The sequence below is a fragment of the Artemia sp. Qi Xiang Cuo genome, chromosome 12 (assembly GCF_049724085.1).
Source record: "Artemia sp. Qi Xiang Cuo chromosome 12, ASM4972408v1, whole genome shotgun sequence".
Taxonomy (NCBI): domain Eukaryota; kingdom Metazoa; phylum Arthropoda; class Branchiopoda; order Anostraca; family Artemiidae; genus Artemia; species Artemia sp. Qi Xiang Cuo.
This window is the reverse complement of record NC_142805.1, coordinates 25883544-25908743: the sequence shown is the minus strand read 5'-3', so window position 1 is coordinate 25908743 and position 25200 is coordinate 25883544. Positions and strand designations below refer to the sequence as shown.

The following is a 25200-nucleotide window of genomic DNA, read 5'->3' as shown; positions in this document are numbered from 1 at the left end:
TTCTCTTCTGAACTTTTATTTTTTGCCTGCAGCACTAAAAACGAAGAAGATCATTTTCCCTACTAACCGGGAAATTTGGGCACGTCCAAAACCAGAAATAAATGCGTGGGACGTTCATAGGTTGTTTTATAACTTTTCAAGGACTTTTCTAATTTCGAAGACGAAAAATGAAATGATGGGGCGTTCACAGCCTATTTTATGACTGTTCAAGGACTTTTCACGCCAGGAGTGCCTCGTGCTTTTATTTTTCATCTCCAAAGCTTTCAATTTTTGCTGGCAGAGAGGAAAAACGATTTTTGTTTTCCCCTGCTACCCGGAGAGATTGGAAATGTTTAACACAAAAATTAAACTACAGGGCGTTCACCAGCTGTGTTATAACAATTAAAGAACTTTTTGTCACGACTGCCCCAGACCTTCCCTTTTTATCTTCTGAATTTTTAATTTCTACCTGCAGCACTAAAAACGAAGAATATCATTTTTCCTACTAACCGGGAAAATTGGGCGAGTCTAAAACCACAAATGAAAGCGTGGGACGTGCATAGCTTGTTTTATAACTGTTCAAGAGCTTTTATTGCCATAACAGACCCTGGCTTTCCTTTATCATCTTCAATAATTTCAATTTTACGGGACAAAAAGAATTTAGTTTTTACTTTTTCGTAAACTTGGAGATGAAAACGATGAAAAATATTTTTTTTTATTTTGTTTTTTTAAGCCTTTAGAAAACCTTCTAATAAATTTTTACAGTTCACACTTCATACTATTGATTGTTAGTACATGATACTAACGATTCTCACTTCTTACACTCTATGCCTAATACCACGCCTACTTGTCCTCCAAAACAACGCATAGCCATAAAATTACCTGTAGCTATTTGACCTTTCTTATACGATGATAACAGGTATTAAGCTCCTTACGTGATATCCTAAATAGACAAAGCTAAATAAAAGGATTAAAAACATTTTTTTTAAATAAAAAGTTTATAGTTAACAGTGGCTCCGTAACTAAATGTCACTGAAAATACAAAACAAAAATGAAAAACAAAACAAAAAAACAAACAAACAAAAACAGAAAGTGATGCCAGACGCCTATTATAAGATAGAGCCGCCATAAAAGTGAAAATTTGCCAACGGCACTAATTTCCCCCAAAAAATGCGCCAAAGGTATAACTGTCCAAGAAAAGTATCTTTAAAAAATACACCAATTTGAACAATTCAATTCACAGCCTCCACCAAATAGTGCCCTTATGAGCCATCTTCCAACTCTGCAAACACATAAGACAGTAAAACAAAGGGAATGCATAACTAATATACAGACTAGAGTACACAAAAAAAACGTCTTTCATAAATAGATCGAATGAAAATTAAGAGGAATGTTAGTAAATGATAAAACTCTTGATCTTAACAGCAAAAACTTAGCTAAATAATGCCAGACTATTTAGGCTTCACATCTCAAAACCTTTACCACTGAAAAAAAATGGAGCATAAAGGGAAAACTAGACTAAATAGCCAAAATATAAAAGAAAATAACATGAAAACATGAAAAATGCAATATCTGACGGAAAAAGGAAAAAAACACGAAAAATTCGGAGCTGGAAAACTATTATGTCGTTGTTTTACAAAAGTTTTAAACTACGTTATAACAACTTAATAACGTAATAAGTAAATAACTTACTTTATTTCTGTACGTTATTATTGCTTATGACATTTAACGAAAATGTCCATCCTTTCAAACATGAACGTTCTTATTGTTTAGGCTTAATTTGAACGGTATTTGTTTACCAATAAGGAATTTGTTTAGAACATCTGCAACACAACGATAACAAACAATTTTTAACATTACGATTTTTCCAGATTGAGTTTCTTTTTCACTTTTTCTTCTATACAGGGTTTTTTACTTTTTTGTGTGAGCCGTTTAGTAGCTTTACCTTTAGTTTTCTTTTCTTCTGACAATGGTTTCCAAAAGTGACGCCAAATTATTCTAGGTTTTTTAAGTTTATTTCTAATATTTTTAATTAAAAGTTTTACCCGTTACTTGTATTTCTATATTTCATTTTTTTTTATGAATAGAAAGAAAGTGTTGTCTAAGATTCTATTTTGTACATAGAACTCGCAGTCAAAGTCATTTTTTATTTCAATATTAAGAGTTTTGGGAGAACAAGAGAGAAAAGAATTTCCTCTTTTTTGTCAAACGAATTTAAAACGTCACTTTGCTTTTGCAAAGACAGAAGAAAAAAAAAATAATAAAGAGAAGAAGAAAAATAATAAAAACAACACTAAAGAGAAGAAGAAAAACAAGACAAAAAAAAAACAACGCTAGGAGCCCGTAAAAAGTGAGTGCAGTAAACTCGTCTAAATCAAAAAGCTCGTCACATTAGCTTCAAACCTTTCCTCGGTATGGACAGCTGAAGAAATTGAGGTTTTGAGGAAGAAACAACATTAAGGAAGATTAAGAAGGAAAGGCAAGTGAGGAGGAGATGAATTCATATACTCAAACACATTGTAGATATTAATCTTACTTTCAACAATGTATAAGCTAAACTTTAGTGCACAGAGCGTGTGGAATACTATACAGCTGTCCCTTCCATATACAAACCAACAAAGCCAACAAAGTCAGCATATTTTTATATATTTTTGATGTCATAAGGCAAGGGGCTGAAGCCCTCCCCCATGGACATTCTTGAACATAGGATAAATTTAATCATAGGGGCTTAGAACTATTATAGTAGCTAAAAAAATTCTGAAGTAACAATTTAGAGTGTCCTCTCGAGTTCTTTAATATTTCAGACTTATCCAACATCTCTCGAAGAAGCAGGACATGATTCAGTAAAAGGTTCCCAAAAGGAGGGGAAATTTTTTAAAAAAAATGTTAGCTTTTTACCTTGAAAAGCAACTTATTGTTTTCGAACATTACAGAATGTGCATTATATAATTTAACATATAATGCAGATTCTGCAATGTTCAAAAAAAATAAGACATAATATTCTGAAGTTTTAAGGCGGGGGGCAGGTGCTCTCTGCCTTGGACATTCTTGAGTATAAGGACAAAAATAATCAAAGAGATATATTAGTATGCTAAAGTAAGCAGTTAGAGTGTCTTCTCAAACGGTAAAAAATTCACTTGACTTCTGTCAATATTTCAGATTTGTCCAGTATCTCTCAAAGGAGCAGGGGGAAGAAAATATTCAGCAAAAAGTTTCCAGGGGGAGGTAATATGTTTAAAAATCAAATGTTGTTTTTTAACATGAAAAGCATCTTATTTTTTTCGAATATTACAAAATCTGTACTCTTTTTTGTATATTTTAATATTATAAGACCATGAATGTTCAGGGGGGGGAGAGGCTAATGCCCCCTTAACATGCTTGGGCATAGTACAAAAATAATTCAAGAGATATATAACGGTTATAGCAGATAGGTATATGCAGGTATATGCTATAGTAAGTGTTTAGACTGTCCTCTCAGACTGAGAAATGTCTTCTCACTGTTTTAATATTTCAGATTTATCCAACATCTTTCGAAGAAGCAGTACTAACGGTTCATTCCTTTTTCCTACAGAAGTAGTCACAAAAAAGGTTGAAGAAGAAACGTTTATTGCATCCTAGATTCAACACTATCACCTTCCTCGGACGGAATTCAGACTCTTTTTTTTGTAAATAGGCAACAATTGGGAGGCAAAGACAAATATTTAATTTAAATCAAGTCCTTAAAAACAGGTTATCACCACCTTTCTCAACAGGGCTCCTCAAGACTGATTTGAACTGTTATAACATGGAGTGTCTTAGGAGTAGTTTTAACTAACTGAAAAATAAATAAATGACTATCTTGTAAAGTGTGGGCATGTAGCAGGTATAAGATGTAAAATAAAAAATTTATATTACTATTGCTACTAACAGCTCCCTGCAGCACAAAGCCGCCTGAGGCCAACATAGCTAGGCACGCTCCTCCTACATCCCAATATATTCAAAGCCTCCCTCTTTACACCCTCCCAAGTAGTTCCTATTTTCCGTTCCTATAGTTTTCAGTTTTCAGGTATAGTTTTCAGTTCCTTTTGTTAGTCTTTGTAGAATCCTAGGACCTCACAATCGAGCCCTAATATAATCCCCATATTAATATAGATTCACAATTTAAGGGTTTCACAATATGTAAAATTGCATCATTGTTGGTATTCTTGCTTTGCTCAGGGAAGTATAAATGCATAAGTTCTGTCGTGTAATATTTTGGCTGGCGGTTTGACTGGCTGATTATAGTTGAACTGTTTAACTAAAATAGCATGTTGAAATAAAATAACAACTTCATGTTGACCTTTTTAAGTGTCACAAAGCCATGTTAACCACCAGATCATAAGTGTTTGTTCCCGTCCTTAATATTATTCACGACTATTATACATATTATTCTTTTCACCCAAAACCTATCAGAAAACAATTTTTTTTTCTTTTGTTTCCAATATGTTCAATGTTTAACTTATGTCTTCTGGGTGGACAAAGACCACAGAGCAAATAGCCCAAAAGGAGGCAATTTTCAGTTCTTGGTTATGTGACTTTTATGATTACCACAAAAAAAAGAATCCAAAAACAGGCTAAACCAATTTGTTTTATATCAAAATAGAGTACTACTAAGTCGCCTGTCCTAAATGTTGTCAAATATTTGTGTATATCTGTTTATTGTTATTTGTTTATATTCATTTATAAAAAAATACACATATATATTTCTATATGGCGTTCATACTTGTCTTGAAGATAACTAGGGTGTCTAAGCAATTTACCATAGACAAAACAGTTTTTCCACAGAGTAACAAAATTTACTTGTAAAAATTATACTGACTCAAAGACTTTCCGCTCTTTTAACTAGCTTAAGGTTTCTCGCATAAGAAACAATAGGTTTCCTTTTGGCAGAGCTGATTGTCTCTCCAGAAATATGGAATAGTGTGAATGACTTGCGAAAATACTTAACAAAAATAAATCAATGAATACAAATAGGCATTGATAAATCAATTCAAATAGGTAGTGATATCTCTTTTTCTCTTAGGTTTTCCTTTGAGCACTTTACTGAAAACATTTTAAATAGAACGCATTTTGCTTGGTAAATTATAACGATTGAATGGAGCAATTGATACAATTGATGACAGCCAAGGCTTTTTGACATGAACTTGCAAGCCAAGAGTTGTTCTAGCTGGGTCAGTAACTTCATTTTTAAACGACTCCCACATGACTTTAATATCCAAAGCTGGGAAAGGCTTTCAAAACGGTTTTTAATTTGATCGCAGAAGAATCAAGACTACAGAGATTTAGCGTTGTAATGCTTTTCTCGACCATCTAAAATTTCAGCTTAAGACGAATTTTAGCAACTAGAAGTTTGTGATCGGTATTACCTAGGCCACCACCACGAAACGAGCAGTAATTAGAAACCAACAATCTCCATCGCCGAGAGATGAAGATATAATCCATCATTTTCTTTGCCGTCCGCTCTCATTTTTCGTCTCCTTTTTTTTTTTGGCGGGCAGCAGTAAAACAAAAACATTTGTTCTGCTAGCCTGGAAAATTTACAATTTCGAAGACTAAAAATGAAAACAAGGGTCTTCATAGCCTATTTTATAACTGTTTTAGGACTTTTAACGCCATGAGTGCCTCGCGCTTTTATTTTAAATCTCCAAAACTTTCAATTTTTGCTGGCAGCAGGAAAAACGATTTTTTTTTTTCCTGCTACCCGGTGAGATTGGAAATGTCTAACACAAAAATTAAACTACGGGGCGTTCACAAACTGTCTTGAAACTATTAAAGAACTTTTTATATCACGACTGCCTTAGACTTTCACTTTTTCTCTTCTGAACTTTTATTTTTTGCCTGCAGCACTAAAAACGAAGAAGATCATTTTCCCTACTAACCGGGAAAATTGGGCACGTCCAAAACCAGAAATAAAAGCGTGGGACGTTCATAGGTTGTTTTATAACTTTTCAAGGACTTTTCTAATTTCGAAGACGAAAAATTAAATGATGGGGCGTTCACAGCCTGTTTTATGAGTGTTCAAGGACTTTTCACGCCAGGAGTGCCTCGTGCTTTTATTTTTCATCTCCAAAGCTTTCAATTTTTGCTGGCAGTAGGAAAAACGATTTTTTTTCCCCTGCTACCCGGAGAGATTGGAAATGTTTAACACAAAAATTAAACTACAGGGCGTTCACCAGCTGTGTTATAACAATTAAAGAACTTTTTGTCACGACTGCCCCAGACCTTCCCTTTTTATCTTCTGAATTTTTAATTTCTACCTGCAGCACTAAAAACGAAGAATATCATTTTTCCTACTAACCGGGAAAATTGGGCGAGTCTAAAACCACAAATGAAAGCGTGGGACGTGCATAGCTTGTTTTATAACTGTTCAAGAGCTTTTATTGCCATAACAGACCCTGGCTTTCCTTTATCATCTTCAATAATTTCAATTTTACGGGACAAAAAGAATTTAGTTTTTACTTTTTCGTAAACTTGGAGATGAAAACGATGAAAAATATTTTTTTTTATTTTATTTTTTTAAGCCTTTAGAAAACCTTCTAATAAATTTTTACAGTTCACACTTCATACTATTGATTGTTAGTACATGATACTAACGATTCTCACTTCTTAAACTCTATGCCTAATACCACGCCTACTTGTCCTCCAAAACAACGCATAGCCATAAAATTACCTGTAGCTATTTGACCTTTCTTATACGATGATAACAGGTATTAAGCTCCTTACGTGATATCCTAAATAGACAAAGCTAAATAAAAGGATTAAAAACATTTTTTTTAAATAAAAAGTTTATAGTTAACAGTGGCTCCGTAACTAAATGTCACTGAAAATACAAAACAAAAATGAAAAAACAAAACAAAAAACAAACAAACAAAAACAGAAAGTGATGCCAGACGCCTATTATAAGATAGAGCCGCCATAAAAGCGAAAATTTGCCAACGGCACTAATTTCCCCCAAAAAATGCGCCAAAGGTATAACTGTCCAAGAAAAGTATCTTTAAAAAATACACCAATTTGAACAATTCAATTCACAGCCTCCACCAAATAGTGCCCTTATGAGCCATCTTCCAACTCTGCAAACACATAAGACAGTAAAACAAAGGGAATGCATAACTAATATACAGACTAGAGTACACAAAAAAAACGTCTTTCATAAATAGATCGAATGAAAATTAAGAGGAATGTTAGTAAAGGATAAAACTCTTGATCTTAACAGCAAAAACTTAGCTAAATAATGCCAGACTATTTAGGCTTCACATCTCAAAACCTTTACCACTGAAAAAAAATGGAGCATAAAGGGAAAACTAGACTAAATAGCCAAAACATAAAAGAAAATAACATGAAAACATGAAAAATGCAATATCTGACGGAAAAAGGAAAAAAAAACACGAAAAATTCGGAGCTGGAAAACTATTATGTCGTTGTTTTACAAAAGTTTTAAACTAAGTTATAGTAACTTAATAACGTAATAAGTAAATAACTTACTTTATTTCTGTACGTTATTATTGCTTATGACATTTAACGAAAATGTCCATCCTTTCAAACATGAACGTTCTTATTGTTTAGGCTTAATTTGAACGGTATTTGTTTACCAATAAGGAATTTGTTTAGAACATCTGCAACACAACGATAACAAACAATTTTTAACATTACGCTTTTTCCAGATTGAGTTTTTTTTTCACTTTTTTTTATATACAGGGTTTTTTACTTTTTTGTGTGAGCCGTTTAGTAGCTTTACCTTTAGTTTTCTTTTCTTCTGACAATGGTTTCCAAAAGTGACGCCAAATTATTCTAGGTTTTTTAAGTTTATTTCTAATATTTTTAATTAAAAGTTTTACCCGTTACTTGTATTTCTATATTTCATTTTTATTTATGAATAGAAAGAAAGTGTTGTCTAAGATTCTATTTTGTACATAGAACTCGCAGTCAAAGTCATTTTTTATTTCAATATTAAGAGTTTTGGGAGAACAAGAGAGAAAAGAATTTCCTCTTTTTTGTCAAACGAATTTAAAACGTCACTTTGCTTTTGAAGAAAAAAGAAAAAAAACAATAATAAAGACAAGAAGAAAAATAAGAAAAACAACACTAAAGAGAAGAAGAAAAACAAGACAAAAAAAAAACAACGCTAAAGAGCCCGTAAAAAGTGTGTGCAGTAAACTCGTCTAAATCAAAAAGCTCGTCACATTAGCTTCAAACCTTTCCTCGGTATGGACAGCTGAAGAAATTGAGGTTTTGAGGAAGAAACAACATTAAGGAAGATTAAGAAGGAAAGGCAAGTGAGGAGGAGATGACTTCATATACTCAAACACATTGTAGATATTAATCTTACTTTCAACAATGTATAAGCTAAACTTTAGTGCACAGAGCGTGTGGAATACTATACAGCTGTCCCTTCCATATACAAACCAACAAAGCCAACAAAGTCAGCATATTTTTATATATTTTTGATGTCATAAGGCAAGGGGCTGAAGCCCTCCCCCATGGACATTCTTGAACATAGGATAAATTTAATCATAGGGGCTTAGAACTATTATAGTAGCTAAAAAAAATTCTGAAGTAACAATTTAGAGTGTCCTCTCGAGTTCTTTAATATTTCAGACTTATCCAACATCTCTCGAAGAAGCAGGACAAGATTCAGTAAAAGGTTCCCAAAAGGAGGGGGAAATTTTAAGGGAGGGGGCATATATAGGTATAATTTATACTCGTTTTATTTGTTTCAATTTTCCTTGATCTGCGATTAAAAAAGAAATGGCGTCATGAACAAATAAACTTTCAAATACATAATTTAAAGGTATTACGGCAAAAAAAATGGCATTATTCATCATCATCATCAACATCATCATCATCATTTAATCATCAAGGACGCATCCAGGATTTTTTTTTTTTACGAGAGGGAGGGAGTATAAAAAAAACTTATAAAAACGCATCAAAATTTGCATATATGAATTTTTGTTACGTCCTAACGATTTGCGGGGGGAGGAATTAAACATTTCAGGAGGGGGGGGGGGTCGAACCCTGTATACTCCCTTCCCCTCTGGATACTGCCTTGTGTCATTAAGACAATCAAACAGTAAAGGGTGTCTTGTTGTTCCATTTTTTTCAATGTTTCCCAACATTTTTTTTTCTTTGATATATAAATGCATCATTTGTTCATCATTAAGACAACCAAATAGAACATATTATTTTGTTTTTACTAATTTTTCCGTTTTTGTTCTTTGGGGCTATTTTGTTCTTAAACAAAAATATTTTTTTTCAGTTATCAAGAAAATGCTTTCTTGGTTTCCTGAAAAAGTTTCAGTTGTCTGATAGCGTCACATAATTTCTGCCAAAAAAAAAGAAAGAAAGAAAGTTTAGTCAATTTTTAGTTTTTTCTTCTTAAAAACGCAGAGCAAACACACCTAAAAATAACTGATAAAAACAAAGAAAAATCCCAATAAAAAAACAAACAAACAGCACACATTCAAAACCTCAAGCGAAGTTCATCTTAGGCAAAAATAAAATGTAAAACTAGGCAGCCGTTAGCCTTAATAAATCTCAAGCCGATCGATTATTAATTGGCTTCATTACTTAAGCCAATGGATTTTGCTTCATTAATTGTAAATCTGATTCCATCATCTCTGATACCAATTCCTAAAAAAAATTAAAGAAATTCAACTTTAATATACTCTAATTCGTAACTACAGCGTATTAGCAAGAACCAACCAACAACGAGAGCGTGTACTCACACATATAGCATGCTTATAGCCCAACCTCCTCTATGGGACTTCAGTCAACCCCCTTTTAAGATGCCAAACTTTGACAATTCAGAACTGACCTTACTGTTACGACCATCACCCTCTCAAGATAAATTTGGAAAAAGAAAAATAATGCCGCAAAAAGGGCCAGCCACTGCGGCACCTTCTTCACCAACTGCTAGTCCGCAACCTCCATCACCACTAATGCCATATAAAAATCAAGTAAGATTTGCCTTTGCAAATATTTGTAGATAGCAGTTTTTGAAAAGAAGAGATGATGTCTCCTGTTTGCATTAGAACTGGATGATACATCGGTTTACATATTAAGCATTGGTTTACTGTATTAAAAGTTCTGTTATAAAACCTATTATCAAACAAAATGAACCAAAAATCTGGCTACGCTTCTTTTATTTAAGCAATACTTTTGTCAGGAGAGTACGTAGGAACGTACGTACGTTTTCATTAGATATGCAAATAGGTTCTTTTAAGTTGTTGTGGTTCTTTTAAACCGAAACTGTAGACCAGGTAAAACTATTGCAAAGCAAAGGATTCTTGCCCAATCATCTTGGTAAATTCTTTTTCATTGATTCCTGCCTGGTTTTTATTCAGTGTCTGTTCTGTCTTTGTAAAGTAAACTTCGGAAGGTTAGATTTTTGTTTTTTTTTCTTTCTTTTTCTTCTTTTTTGTTTAGCACTTAAGACGACATGGCGGAGGTCCTTCTCGACATATTTGCATATTTGATCTTCTTCATGGTTCGCCACTGGCTGACAAAACCCTCGTTTTTTCACCCTTTTTTATTATATTTTTCATTTTGTTAGTTTTTTTCCTCTCTGAGTTTCATTTGTCATGTATAGCCAGTGTGGTCTAAGAATGTATTTAAGGAAAAAGAAACTCCAATCCGAGCAAGAGATAGGCCTAGTAGAAGGAAAGAGAGGAAAGAAATGAATAGAGGGAAAAGAGGAAAAGAGAAATGACTGTGAAGAAGAAGATATTGTCACATAACAAAAACAAATAAGAAATAAAACGTAAATTATATAAGAATTAAAATATAACAGAAATATAAATACCTATATAATATTTTTTAAATGCAAATATTTTCTCAAACGGTATTTAAAGAATGATAAAGATGGTATCATATAGATTCTATAAAAAACTGAAGGAAAAAAAAAAATTTATGTTGATTCTCACCAAAACAATGGTATCTAATCAAATTTATTCAAGTTTTGACTCTTCTAATATTTTTTTCTTCTTATTCTTTTATTTTGTTTATGCTTTTTCGTATGTAATTCAGCCAGTCTACTCCAATTTTTTGAAGCTCGTCTTGAGACACATCTTTCTTTTTCGTATTTACGTTAGAATCTCAACTTACCCCAAAAGTCACTTTGGGTTTCCAGGCCAATTGTTCCCTTGCTTTTGTCGAGTCACCAAGAAGTAAGTCCTAAAAAAGAGACTTCTAAAGGACTAAATATTACAAATTATGTAGATACCACATTTTTTAGTTTTCCAGCTTTTCACACATCTAAAAACAAGACTTTTGTTACTTTATTAATCTGTCCCAACATACGTAAGTGACATTCAGACAGAAGTTGCGTTTGCAAAAGGTCATCCGCTTAAAAGCACACTCGAAAACAAGAAAAATATAACCTTATCTAAAAATCATTTAAAAAATGCCTAAAATAATAAAATACTATTTGAATAGTTTTCAACCCTTTCACCAGATACTAATAATGAAGTAACGATAATGCAAGAAAATTAGAGTATTTTCAACTAAAGTCTAGTCAATTAATGGGCATATTTCAATTTTAATTAAATTTTAATCAAAGAATATTATTGAATAATAAACAGAAACTTAAACAAATTTCATGTTAAACAAATTTCACTTAAACAAATTAAACAAATCTGGAAACTTTTCATGATTCTGTCTTTAATTCACGAAAGACCCCAAATTGCCTGGATTCCATTAAATAGTCTTACCACTACATAAATGTGATAGCAAACACAAAAAAATTCCGACTAGGAGCTCTGGGAGCTTTGGTTCAAACCTACCCGTCAAAAAACCTTGCAGGTGCACTAATCCTATTTACTCATAGACATTTCTACAAACAGGAAGATGTGGGATACTCCGTCGTCCCACGATTATCTCGGACAAGTACCCCTTCTCAGAAAAACTTTGGCTCGAAGCTTTACTCTCTACCGAGGAGAGGGAGCTCTTGAGTTAAATATAGCCATAAACCATGGCTTTGAGCAGTGTTAACCCCAGGTGGATTTGTGCCACTTAGCCGGAAGTACCACGGTATGCCAGGCTCTGCCACATTGTTCCAGGGAGCTTTATGTCAAAAGCTGTTAGATAGCGAGCAAAACATGAGCAACAGTTCAGAAGATCGAGCAGAAGGTTTAGTAACTCAATAATTATATAGTATCTCTCCGATGAGCATCGTTTTGATTTCATCCACTCCCTTATTTTTCCTTCTCTCTTAGCATTAATTCAGATTCCGTGTTTCATAAATTTACCAGGTGCTTTAGTAGCTTTGTAATACAAATATATCTGCCCACATTTTTTATTTGGTCTTTTGTTATTTAATTATTACTATTTACTACTTACTTTAATTGACCAAATAATCTAGTTATTTATTTGTACTATTTTACTTTAATAGTTACTGTATTTCATTCTTCCGTAATTAGTACTTTATTTATTTGCTTAATTCAATTATTTTAGTTACTATTTCTCGTTGGTATACGAGCTCTGCTCCTCACCAACGGAAAAATGTATAAAATTCTGTAATTTATTGTTATTGTAATAAAGAACGTTGAAAAACTTACAGTAGGATAAACACGTCAATTTAAGAGGAGGGTATTATTTTTACTTCTCTACAAAATAAGCGTTAACAAAGATGGTTAAATTATTGAGCCTTTGGTGTTTAAGTAACTTTATATGAAGCTTTGACTAATTATTTTTTGGCTTTATTTTTCTTAAAATAACACAGTTTAAATCCCTTTCCCTCACCCTTTTTGTCATTGCGGAATCCCCTAAAAATTAAAACAAACAATAAAAAATAATATATAAGCATAAAAAAATAATCTAGTAAAAGTAAGTATAAAGAATAAAAATATTATAATAGCTTAAGTAACCAATAAGTATAAATAAAAACTATAAGAATAAAAATGATAACAAAAGATAAAAACAATAACATACAATAAAAATAATTCATTCATTTCCTCCGTACGTACAAAAGAAATGAATGCTATAGAAATGAATCAAAGAAAAGGGCAAAACACTCGAATATAAAAATGTGAGAGCTAAATGGTGTCTCAAAAAGAACGTCGGGTTGGAATCTATTATAAATCGAATTTACCACATATTTACACCGCGTTTACGAATTTAAACCTCAGACGCTAACCTGGAAAATAAAAGACCAGTATCAAAACCTAACCCCAATGATCAGTGATAATAAAACGTGCAAAAAAAAATGTTGTCAACAACAACAAATAAAAATAAATCCAGAATTCTTTTTGAGATGGAACGATGCAAAAACGCCAAGAGTTTTCATATTATGATCAACACGCCAAATACATCAAAATATTTTCTAAGCTTCACCTCTGATTTTATAAAAATAACTAATTTTTTTTTGTCAAAATAACCAGATATTAAAGAATAGGTAGATATAGGATAGGAAAATGTGCTGATATAGTGCCCTTCTTGACCAAAATAAACAATTTTTGAAACAAAAGATTGTTTCTTGTCTGCGGCGTACCCGGGCATACATTCAAAATATTCAATTTAAAAGTAAAATCGAAAATTTAAGAGCTACTAACAATAGAAAACATTAAGTTTTTAAATATGATCAATGGCGATAAACAAACCTACAATAATATAAAAATAATATTTTAACCTAAATATTAAACGGCCAAATTATTGTAGGTCTGGTTGATACAGATCAAAAGCAAATCAACGATTTTAGCAGACAGTTATAAAATCTAATGAAAAATCTTATCAAATTTGATTTTTCTAACAATCTAACATTAATTGCTAAAAATCTATTTTTTTAGATCCAAGTATTTTAGATTTAAATTTTTATAAATAAGAATAAAATAAGCAAATCACGCATTTACACATTTTTTTAAACAAACAAAAACTTTTTTTATTGGGCTGGCAGCCACCGCGGCTGGGACTGCCGGTGTTCACCAACAATTTTTTTTTCTCGAATCTGCTTCAAAGTGCGATGCCTTTTGCCCTTTTTATCCACCTTCTTTTATACAGACTTTAAAATTTTCAAAAATTTATAAGATTTTAATCTTTCAACTTTCAAGAGCAGGTTAGCATCTAGAGACTAGGATGATTATTGTGGAAGTGAAAACAAACAGAGCGGAATTGTTTGCGTTCCATCTCAAAGGAAAAACAAAAACAAAAAGGAGGCAGGAAAACACACGGAAAAGAAAACACAAAGAAAATTATTAACCTGATACAAAGTTCTTTCGTCAAATTCGGCCTTAATTTAACCGTCAAATTCGTCATGTTTAATTCCCAATTCCTCAAATTTAACCTTGGAAAGTAAGTTAAAATATTCTATCAGCTTTTTCTTCAGAGCAGGGGCGCCAATGGGGGGGGGGGGGGCAATTTTCTTATAGATTTTATTTTAACCCTGGATATTGAAAATACATTTTTTGAATTTTCACACAAAAGAATCGAAAAAAACATTGCTTCCCACCCCCCTTGATTTTGAAAAAAGAAGATCATTTTGGGTATCTTCATTTAACAATATTTTCTAAAATCCTTACCTCCCTCCACATACATTTTTACGAATTGGTGTTCCTGCTTCAGAGCATAAGTAATAATATCCTTGAACCTTTGATATATACACCAAAGGGCAGAATAACATAATTAAATGAACTAAATTAAAAACAACAAAATATGTCGTCAAAATGGACATTGAAATTCCTTCTAATTCAAAGAGTTTCCATAGAAACCATTCCACTGACACTCTCAAACGTTTGGTAGATACATTTTGAAAGGATAAGTCAAATCCAAAAACAGTGATTGATAATCTTATTTACAGAATTATTCTTTCAAACAGCTTGGTTATATATTTATTTTAACTCTTTTTTTTCTTTTCTTTTATATGTGTAATGACCTTTTTTTCAAATTAGTTTCACCTATATTTTTGAGTTGGCTGTAAAAGGATGGTGTTATGTATTTATATTGTCAAGCTGGTTGTGAGAGGTTTGTGTCACCTTTCTTTCTTTTTTTTTTTTTTCAGGATCTGTGGAGTTCTGTGTCGACTGATTCAAGTTGAATAACGGTGATATACACCATCCGGTTACTCTTTCTTTTTTTATTGTCAGATTTATTTTTAATTTTTCTTTCCCTGTTTTTTGGATCATGGACCTCAGTGGAGGGAATATCAATTTTCGAGTTTTTCGTTGTTGTGCATAGAAAAACAATAAACGAAGTTGAACAGCAATTTGTAACGTCTGAAAGTTGTCGGTCCTGCCGACGCCTTCATAGCTTTTTCTCGTAGTTCACGTAGCTCTGTCCTGATTTATCGTAGCTCGCTGTTTTTCAAAAAACAATAAGGACCTCTTCCGGAACTGAGAGTGAGAAACTCCACTTTAGATTTCCATAGCATCATCTATTTTATTTTATACCCGGTTCCCTTTTCGCGTTCAATAGCTTATTGTAATTATTAGGTTTGTCAGTAGAAAAGGCCTCTGATTGGTTGAAATTGATCGCACGACATCACTTCCAACTAATCAGAAACCTTTTCCACTGACCTACGATAAATAGTTGTAATAACCTTTATTGAAGCGGGGTTTTTCTAGTAATCATTAGATGTCTATACCAAATCCCGTAAAAGCAATTTATACTTTATCAATAAATATAAGCAGAAAATCAAAAGATGAAATGGGTAAGTTCATTCTGCAAAATGAAGCTGAATAAAGTATATAGAAATTTCTGCACATCTAAGTTGTTTTGTATGTCAGGGATATCCCTTTCACTCTCCGCATACATGTGTATAGGTAAAAAAATACAGACTTACCACTTCGGTAGGTCGATAATATTTAGAGTTGACCGTAACCCTAATGACTCCTGAATTTTTCTCCTTTCCAACTTCATTAACTCCATCTCCTTCCCACATTATAGATTTGCCAATGTGATTAAAGGCTAATTCTACAAATTCCCGAACGCTGTGCGTTTCTCCTGTTGCAATCACAAAATCTTCAGGAGTATCCTGTTGCAGCATTATCCACATAGCCTACAAAACAATAACTTTATAAAAAAGATTTTTTAACATCAAATTTATTTAAAAACTGAAAATATTAAAATCAATTATATTTCGGTAAGTCCAATTAATTTCCTTTGAGAAGATTAACAAAAAATTCAGTTGAAAAGTAAAAACATTAAATACTTAGGGGTTAGCCTAAGGACAAATAGCTTAGAAATTAAGAGAGACTTATGACCATTTTCTTTGAAAAATGCGGCAAAGTTTTGGAGGAAAAGTGTTATTTTTTCCTTTTTTTTTATTGAACAATCTTTTTTCATCATCTTTATTTTTTAGATTTGTTTTCTTTTCTTGAAAACTTTTTTTTATTTCTTTTTCTTAAATTTTTTTTTATTCTTATTTTTCCTCTCTTATATTTTTTATTTTCTTTTTAAAATTTTCTTTTTTTATTAACATAACAAGGTTGGTAGAATCAACAGGTCTACAGTCAATAAGGAATTCGACTGTATATCAGTGACCTAGCCAAATTAGAAAAATTTTAGGTTTGTGGACTGGGAGAGGACAGGAAGGAAAAAATTTGGATGTGAATAATGGTACCACTAAAAAAAATTTATATTCTGAAGGATCAAGGAATTCGGACCTAGCAAGCGAAGAAGGATGTAAAAGGTTCTATGAAAATTTTTTCTCGGGTTAAAGAGGCTTGGGAGAATATATTATGGTTGAGGTTGATTTAGAAACTGGATGTTTTATGTCCGAGACAGCTAAGTCTGAGACATATGGTTGGATATTTAGCGCTATATTTAAGTTGTTTTAAAAAGGGATGCGTGGTTGATTTATTGAATTAAGGGGTTATGACTTGCCTCTTGGTGAAAGAAGAAAGCATATTGGAAGGGTCTGAAAAAAAGAGGGCCCAAATTCAACTGTTAAACCTCCCTAAATATTTTCTTCTCGTCCCAAGTGACAAAATGTTCGCCGTAAACCTCCTAAATATTTTCTTTTCGTCCTAAATGACAAAATGTTCACCGTAAACCTCCCTAAAAATTTTCTTCTCGTCTCAAGTGACAAAATGTTCGCCATAAACCTCCCTAAATATTTTCTTCTCGTCCCAAGTGACAAAATGTTCGTCGTATACCTCCCTACATATTTTCTTCTCGTCCCAAGTGACAAAATGTTCGCCGTAAACCTCCCTAAATATTTTCTTCTCGTCCCAAGTGGCAAAATGTTCGCCGTAAACCTCCCTAAATATTTTCTTCTCGTCCCAAGTGACAAAATGCTCGCCGTAAACCTCGCTAGATATTTTCTTCTCGTCTCAAGTGACAAAATATTCGCCGTAAACCTTCCTAAATATTTTCTTCTCGTCCCAAGAGACAAAATGTTCGCCGTATACCTCCCTAAATATTTTCTTCTCGTCCCAAGTGACAAAATGTTCGCCGTAAATTTCCCTAAATATTTTCTTCTCGTCCCAAGAGACAAAATGTTCGCCGTATACCTCCCTAAATATTTTCTTCTCGTCCCAAGTGACAAAATGTTCGCCATAAATTTCCCCAAATATTTTCTTCTCGTCCCAAGTGACAAAATTTTCGCCGTAAACCTCCCTAAATATTTTAAGCGAGTATTTCGCTGAAAGCGAGTATTTTTCTAGTGTAAAGTCAGTCAGTTTCTGATTCTCTCAAGAGATTATACGTTTTTTTTATGTCGGTCGTCCAACACACTGTTACTAGTATTATAATATTTAAATGCCAAGTGGCAAAATTGTTGGCATTCCTTTCTTGACCCTGGAGGAACCCCACACTGCATTAAGGTTTATCTCCAGCCTAGTTTTGTGCATGAAATTTCGTCATAAATTCTAATGTCTAAGTTTTTCTTTCCACTGATCGTTGACCATATGTTATTGACATGACTGTTTGCAACACTTATATAAATAGCTGTGAAGCCCGTATTAGCATTTTATCATGTAAACAAGAAATAAAAACAACTAGAAATGAGCACACAGCCTTCAAAAGATTCAAATAAAGATAACATTGATAAACACAGTTATTTAAAAGAGATTCACATAACCTTCAAAAGACAGGAAAATATTGATTTTAAGTTAAACTATATTTGGCAAATTAAGTTCACTGCAAAAATTGTTGACGATTTTGAGTCGCAATTCAATGATGATAAAAGTTACACAATTGAACAAGAACACTCTTTAGCATAACTGAACATTCTATGGGATCAATCCGGAAATTCCAAAACAGAAATTTTGTTTTTTTTTCATGTGGAGTTATTAACAAGAAAAAGAAAATACTCAGCAAGAATCATGTAAGTAGCTACGAAGACCACATTACTTTTCCATCATGAAGATGAAGAAATAAACAGAGAAATAAATTGGCAGATATAAATATCCGAGATAAAATATCCAGAGCCTTTAAACCATTCAAAAATAGTTGAAATTGAAAAAAAAAGAATACCGACGAACAAAGCGTTTCGCTCACATATCACCCCTGGACCCCAAAGACCACATTTCTTTAATTTATCAAGACAGCAAAAAAATTTCAAGTAGATGAATATAAACGTACAAAATACAATGTTTTTTTGGGCCAATAGTTTTGGACATACTTTAACCAGCATGCGCATGTTGAAGCCGGCAGCACAGAAACGCATTAAAGTGAATCACGTCAAGAACAATCAATCCCTCAAAGGGATTTCTGTGGTTATCGACTTGTCCATTGGAGAATAGTAGGCTTCCTCAATACTATTAAGTGGTCAAAAATATTTTCCACTGAAACGCGATTTCCTACGTAAATTTCCAACACAAGCAACTCCTTGATTGTAACTGGGTTAAATTTCGAATTGGGACCAGCGTTGCCAAAAAGCTAGCCAAATTTGCGCCATAAGCTTTTTTTCGGAGCAGCAGTGTTCACTGACCAAAATTATTTTGATTTGGTCAGTAATGGCACAAGTCGTCTTACTAGGTCTAAATCCAGAGCAGCATTGCAAAGTAAAGTTAATTTTTCAAACACTTTTGAATAAATTTTTTTTATGCATTACGAGAAAATCTTGATTTACCTTTAAGCGGCGTTCAGTCGCTGGACTTAGTCTTGGACCAAGTCTCGAGCTTCTTGAATCTTAAACCTGACCGGTCACAATATTGAAATTGACTGGTCAAAAAGTCAACGACATTGAACGGATCCGATAGAAGACGAAATTCAGCGTCTGAACACCGCTATATAGACACATTCACATGCATTTCTAAAAAAAAAGGTAAAATTTTTTGCATTACAAATACGGAAAATATCAAAATTATTCAAAATCGAAAACTTACTATTTTTTGCAAAAATCAACGAAAAGACAATTTAATCGCAAAAACATGGCAGGGTATTACCTCTGGTCAATACCCTTCATGCCTCTGTAAGGCAAGCTCAATTACAAAAATTATTTTAGCGGTTTTATTTGGCAACAAAAAGAAATTGCATGAAGTTTACGAATGGATACGATACAAAACTCACTATATTCCGAAATTGATACATTTCCATTAAATATTAAAACTTCAAAGAGAAAAAAAAAAAAAAAAAAAAAAAAAAAATCAAAATTCAAATAAGGACTTAAGCCACGTCTTCATTTGGTAATTTCCGGGAAATGGGGAAGCAGGTATCTGTCCAGACCAAAGAGCGTGGGTAACTTATAAAAACTGATACTAGTGTCGACAAAAAATAATAATAATCAAAGCCATCTAGCATCTGGTGACATTTTGCCATTTTTTCAAGCTTTGTAATCGTTTTTCTGTCGGGAACTGAGATCAGACATTTATTGCTACCTAATTTTACATATTGCACTAATTAAATTCATTATACTTATTATTACATTGAAAAATGTCATGTGTCACCGAACACTAGATGGCGTTGATAGTTTTTTTTTTCGTGGACACTAGTGCCAGTTCCCACTCTGGGCTTGAGAAACGAAAGTCAAAATTAGCCTATGTTTATTCCGTAATAAATTTTTCAATTTGTAATGTCTTGATATTTCCTTTTCTGGGCCACTTTTTTCGGATTTGAATTTATTACAGAAGTCACTCAAATCCGGTAGCCCTGTTTAATCTACAGAATTCCTTTTTGGCAACACAGGATTTTTCTTGATAACTCCCCTGCCATGTCTATGAAAATTTGAACTGCGGGTCATAAATACGTCCTTCCAAATTTCAATTAGCGAGAAAAACCCTTCATTTGGCCATTTCCGAAAGTTAGTTGAAGTCTGCTTACTTTATTTGGCGAACCCCATGCCTCCCTTTTTTTAAATTCGGTGCTTGACAAAACTCCCAAAAAACAGAACAATCTGCATTCACTATTAGTTTTCTGGCCGGCCCGTCTATTAGCAACTTTTCATGTCATATTCAGAAACGAAAAAAGTGCGGCCGAAGCGATCTATAGTCTACACTGCTAAAATTCACAGTTTTTAATTCTTTTTGTAAATTTTTGACAGTTTTGACTTTTTCTCTGAGTAACTTCGTTTTTTTTTGTGATTGTGATAGGATTGTGTTTTGCGGTTGTGATGGACATTTTTCGGAAACAAATCTTATTTAAGTTCGTGACAACAAGAAGTTTGCAAAAGAAGCGTCAATAACAAGCGCACAAAACCAAAAAGAAAAGCTAAACAAGAACCTCAACATAGTCCCTTGCATGTCCCCAATCTCTTTTGGCATCCAAATTCCCCAATTCAAATCCGTCCATCTGCCCCAGAGCAATTTTGGCGACAGATCTTGTGATTTTTCTCGTCACGAAGGTCTCACCCCGTCGAGGACTTTCATGATTAAAGAGAACTCCATTGCACGCAAACATGCCATATGCTTCTCGGTAATTCGTTACGATCCAATATGCATACAATTTGGCAACACCTGAAAAAAAGAATAATATGGTTGCCAATCACACCTGCATTACACGCACGGCCGGAATGGCAAAGCAATAAAAAAGGAGGTATTAAATTTTATTCTTATCCTACATTCTCTCACCCTAGCACACATTAGCCCTCAATTCTGCTTTACAATTACGAATGCCCTTTGGTGAGACAGAAAAGCCGGCCACTACAAATCCGAAATACCTCTCACGCCTATAAACTAATACTCAGTTATTTTTTTTTTCTTATACCAACTTTTTTACTATGTCATATAAATAAATGTAATAAAATTCACGTGTCTTTGATGCTGCCTTTCTTTAGGAGCCTGACAGATTCAACTATCCCCATAGATTCAGCACAGATTTCAGGGATAGGGATAGGTCTCCCTTAAGAATTTCTCAATAACTCCTCCTTGTGGAAATTGAAAAAAAAACTTTAAATGTACAAAATCAAAATTTCTGTGCCTAAGAATGGTCTAAAAACAAGAGATAAATCTCAACAAAGAAGAAACAAACGGGACTACGGGCAGTAGAAAGAAAAGATTAAAACGACGCGGATATTTCGCCTGTATGAAACTAGCCGTCTACAACGCTGATAACCAACAACTGACGCATCACCTACTGTGACGCTCAGTCACAGTAGCGAGGTTTTAGATATTGATATCGGTTGTTTTTGTTTCTTGGTTTTACGATTTTATTTGTTTTTAAGTTATTTTAGTTGTATCTTTGTTTCATACAGGCGAAATATTCACGTCCTTTTAGTTTTTTGTTGAACATCAGATCTAGGGTTGCCACTTCCTGGAAATAGTTCCAAGATCTTAAAATTTCAGTCTTACGCTTAGGATTTTGGAAAAAATATTGATATTAAACCTTCCCTCATAAAGAACATACTAAGGATGAAAAACATTATTTAGTATGTGGGAATCTTTTTGCAAAATTCAGAATTTTTCAAGTGAAGCTTAGCTTATTCGAGCTTATTACAATTAGATATGTATATACCTCAAAACCGCAATTTCTAAGATTCAAGTTTTTAGGGCAGTACCCCGTTTTTACAGTGTTGCCATGTGGAACCATGAAAATAAATAAGCAAAAATAATTACTTAAATTTGACAACGTTTTTTTTTCCAAATAAATTCAAACAATACCAATCTTCTGATTACTAAAAACAGCTACACTTTTATAAATTTTTGAAAATGTATCGGCAACTGACTTAGCTTACAGGTAAAATAGTTGCGTCAACAATCTTGTAGTTAAACCAAAAATTACAATTCTTAGGTGTTTCTCCAAGATTTAGGGATTTCAGCACTGAGCATGAAACTTTATAAAAAACGACATTTCTTAAACATTAATCTCAAACATTGTATTGAGAATACATATGATTATTAACTTAATATCTTAGGGTTTATCTCATTTCTCATATTTATATTATCATTTATCTCATATTAAAGCTTTTTATGTCACAGTTGGGCCAAGGAGGCAAGGAGGCCAGCTGGGTTTAGAGTGAAGAGGGTTAAAAATAAACTATAATGCACAGCTTCGGATATTTGTAACGAAATTTAATAAAGTCACACTTTCTTGTCAAAAGGAACCAAGTACTCCTGGGGGGGGGGAGGGGGCTCAGTCTCAACATGAAAGTCTAGAAAGGCTTCTACAAATATAATTCATCTGCGGTGTACTAGAATCAAGGCCGTATTCAGGGGATGGGTTATGGGGTTTAAACTTCTCTTTCGCTGATTTGTCCGACTCGTAAAAACATAACAAAAATGCATATAAACACGTTTTGATGCGCCGTTTAAAATTTGTTTTACCCCCCCCCCAAAAAAAAAAAATCCTGGACACAACTCAGACTCAAATAAACTTAGAATATATTATAGAGTAAAATAAATACATAAAACAACAAAAAACTTGCTGCATTAAACTTTTACTGAATGAAGCATTCATTTCAATTTCCAAATTTCAGAAGACATATTATGATAATAGCATACGGTACAGGAGGGATGTCCTCAAGGTATCAGGCCAGAAGTCCCCCCCCCCTAGAAGGTTAGATCTGTGTAGAGCTACAGAATTTTACCCTGAAGATTTTCAATCCCTACCCTCTAGCGGAAACAAACAGGACTTGATGTATATAAATCTTTTGTCACTGATAGGTCTTCACATCATCTTCGCAATTCAAGGAATATTAATATTCTATTGACTCCATCGGTGAGGTCTGACTTTAATCCATTAACTGTTTGTCATATCGTTTGGAATAGCCTACCTGAGTCAGCTCAAGAATGTCACTCGTTTGGTACTTTCAAAAGAATCTTAAAAAATTTTTTAATGTCTTGATTTTCATTTTTAAATATATTTTTGTTAATTTTTATTATTATTTTTTTTTGGGGGGGGGGTGACACTAGCCTGGGTTGGAAACATTTGTTGTGAGGGGTTTGGAGTTTGTATAATTTTTTTTTTGTCGTTTGGTTTCAAATATATATTTGGAATTTGGTTTATTTTATTGGATTGTCCTACAACCTTTTTTTTTGGGGGGGGGGGGGGGGGTCTCACAAAATCGCTTTTTGTTTGGGTGTTTTAATTATTTTTTTTTTTTCTGTTCTTTTTTTTTTTTTGTGTGTGTGTGTGTTGAGTCTTTGAAAGGTTGAAATGCAATGCATTATATAGAAAATAATTGTATTTGTTTCATTTTTGTTTCTCCCCTGTTTTTTTCCTGGCCAGAGAGCCTCACGGGGGAGTTTATATTGAAGTGTATTTTATTGTGTTTATTAATTGAATAAATTGATTGATCATTTTGGAGTCAAAATAATTAATTAATATTTTGTCAAATTTTGTTAAAATAGTTTGCCAAAATGAGCTTTACTTAAAAAGCTTCATACATGTTATTCAATTTGTTTTCCCTCTTTATAATACAAACATCAATTCATAGTAATGGTCAACTTAACAACCCATGATTGACCAGAAACTTGGCAGACCATAGCCTATATTACTTTGGTCACTATACTTCCTCAATTATCTAGCTTCTGTATCATAACTGTACTAGATATTAAGATGTTTACAAACATTTATCTGCAAAAACAAAAGGAAGTTCGCAAATCAACATTTCCTGCAATTTCGCTGACTTATTAAATCCTATTCTTAGCGTGAGAATATACAGGGGTGAATCTCCTGCATTTTTATTTGGGGGGGGGGAGCAAGAGGGGTCCATATCAAGATAGACAAGGGGCAGGGGTCATATAACAGTTTTTCTCCCCATTATTGAGGGGCAACTGCCCCCCCCCCAACGACACCCCTGAGAATATAATTTATACATAGGTAAACCCGGTACGTTTTTTTCATAGAGGGGCCTTTGGAGGGGTTTCACGAAACTGATACTTTAAAGTGTATTTTCAGAATCATACATATCTTTATACATTCAACTTCCTTTTTTGGAACGGAAGGATGATGTTTTAGAGGCCAACCTTGGAGGGACACCTATTGCATACACACCTGTCCCCTTTCATATCCCCAGATGTTTTTTTCTACGATTTTTGAAATTAAAGTACGTGTTCACAGTGACACATAGAAAGAATGCATTTATAGAAAGAAGAAAAAGAAAAAAAAATAAAGGAAGAACGAAACCGTCCCCTCATAGAAAGAATGTATTCAGTTCTAGTTCAATTCAGTTCAAGAAGGCATTCAGATAAAGCTGAATCGAAATTTTCGTCTTACGCAAACACTGAAGTGCTGCAAGAAAATAACACATCAAAAAATTGATTAGGCAACACAAAACTTTAATGTCGTTTATGTTCTCACTTACACTTAGGTCTTCCCATGTCTAGAGGCGAGTAAGGCAGCAAGGGTAGACCTCCAATTTAATCGATCTTGTACCAGGGATCAGAGCTATTTTGCATTCTGTAGAGTAAGGATTCTAATACTTAAAAACTGTTCAGGTCTGGGTTGCAGCGGTAGCTGCAACCTAGTGAAGGACGAACCACAGCCCATAGTAGCCAAAAATTAAAAACATGTTTTAAAAAATTGGCATTTGTAGCTGATTCCAGAATGGTAACTATTATCGCGAATAGTCTCAATAGTAAAATGTTATTTCGAAAACAAATTTATAGAAGTTTCGAAAAATAGCCTCAACTCTCTAAAAAATGGCGTCGAATCAAAACAAGTACAAAGTACACAAAAAAAGTACACCATTAGAATTGCAATGGCCAAAAACCCTTTAAAGAAAACTTACAATCCACTTGCTTGAAAAACAAGGAAACCACTTTTTTGTATGGGTGGCACTGATGTGTCCCCTTTTTTCTGTTTTTCCCCCACTGCTAGCAGGGCAATGGAACATCATAGAACACTGTCTAAGGGCTCATTTTAAATGAAATGGCACTATATACGTGCTTTTGTAAT

The 25200-nt window shown here is 33.3% G+C and overlaps 1 protein-coding gene across 1 annotated transcript in view; it reads right to left on the bottom strand.

The window, feature by feature from the left end:
- Positions 1-6748: 6748 nt before the first annotated feature.
- Gmd (GDP-mannose 4,6 dehydratase) overlaps positions 6749-25200 on the bottom strand; it is a 74823-nt gene continuing 56371 nt past the window's right edge. Inside the window, exons 4-7 of the mRNA XM_089097799.1 lie at positions 20587-20819; positions 15764-15979; positions 11098-11166; positions 6749-9624 (exon numbers count right to left, since the gene is read on the bottom strand). Coding sequence (XP_088953925.1) covers positions 9562-9624; positions 11098-11166; positions 15764-15979; positions 20587-20819 — 581 coding nt within the window. The 3' untranslated portion in view covers positions 6749-9561. The remainder of the gene's footprint in view (positions 9625-11097; positions 11167-15763; positions 15980-20586; positions 20820-25200) is intronic.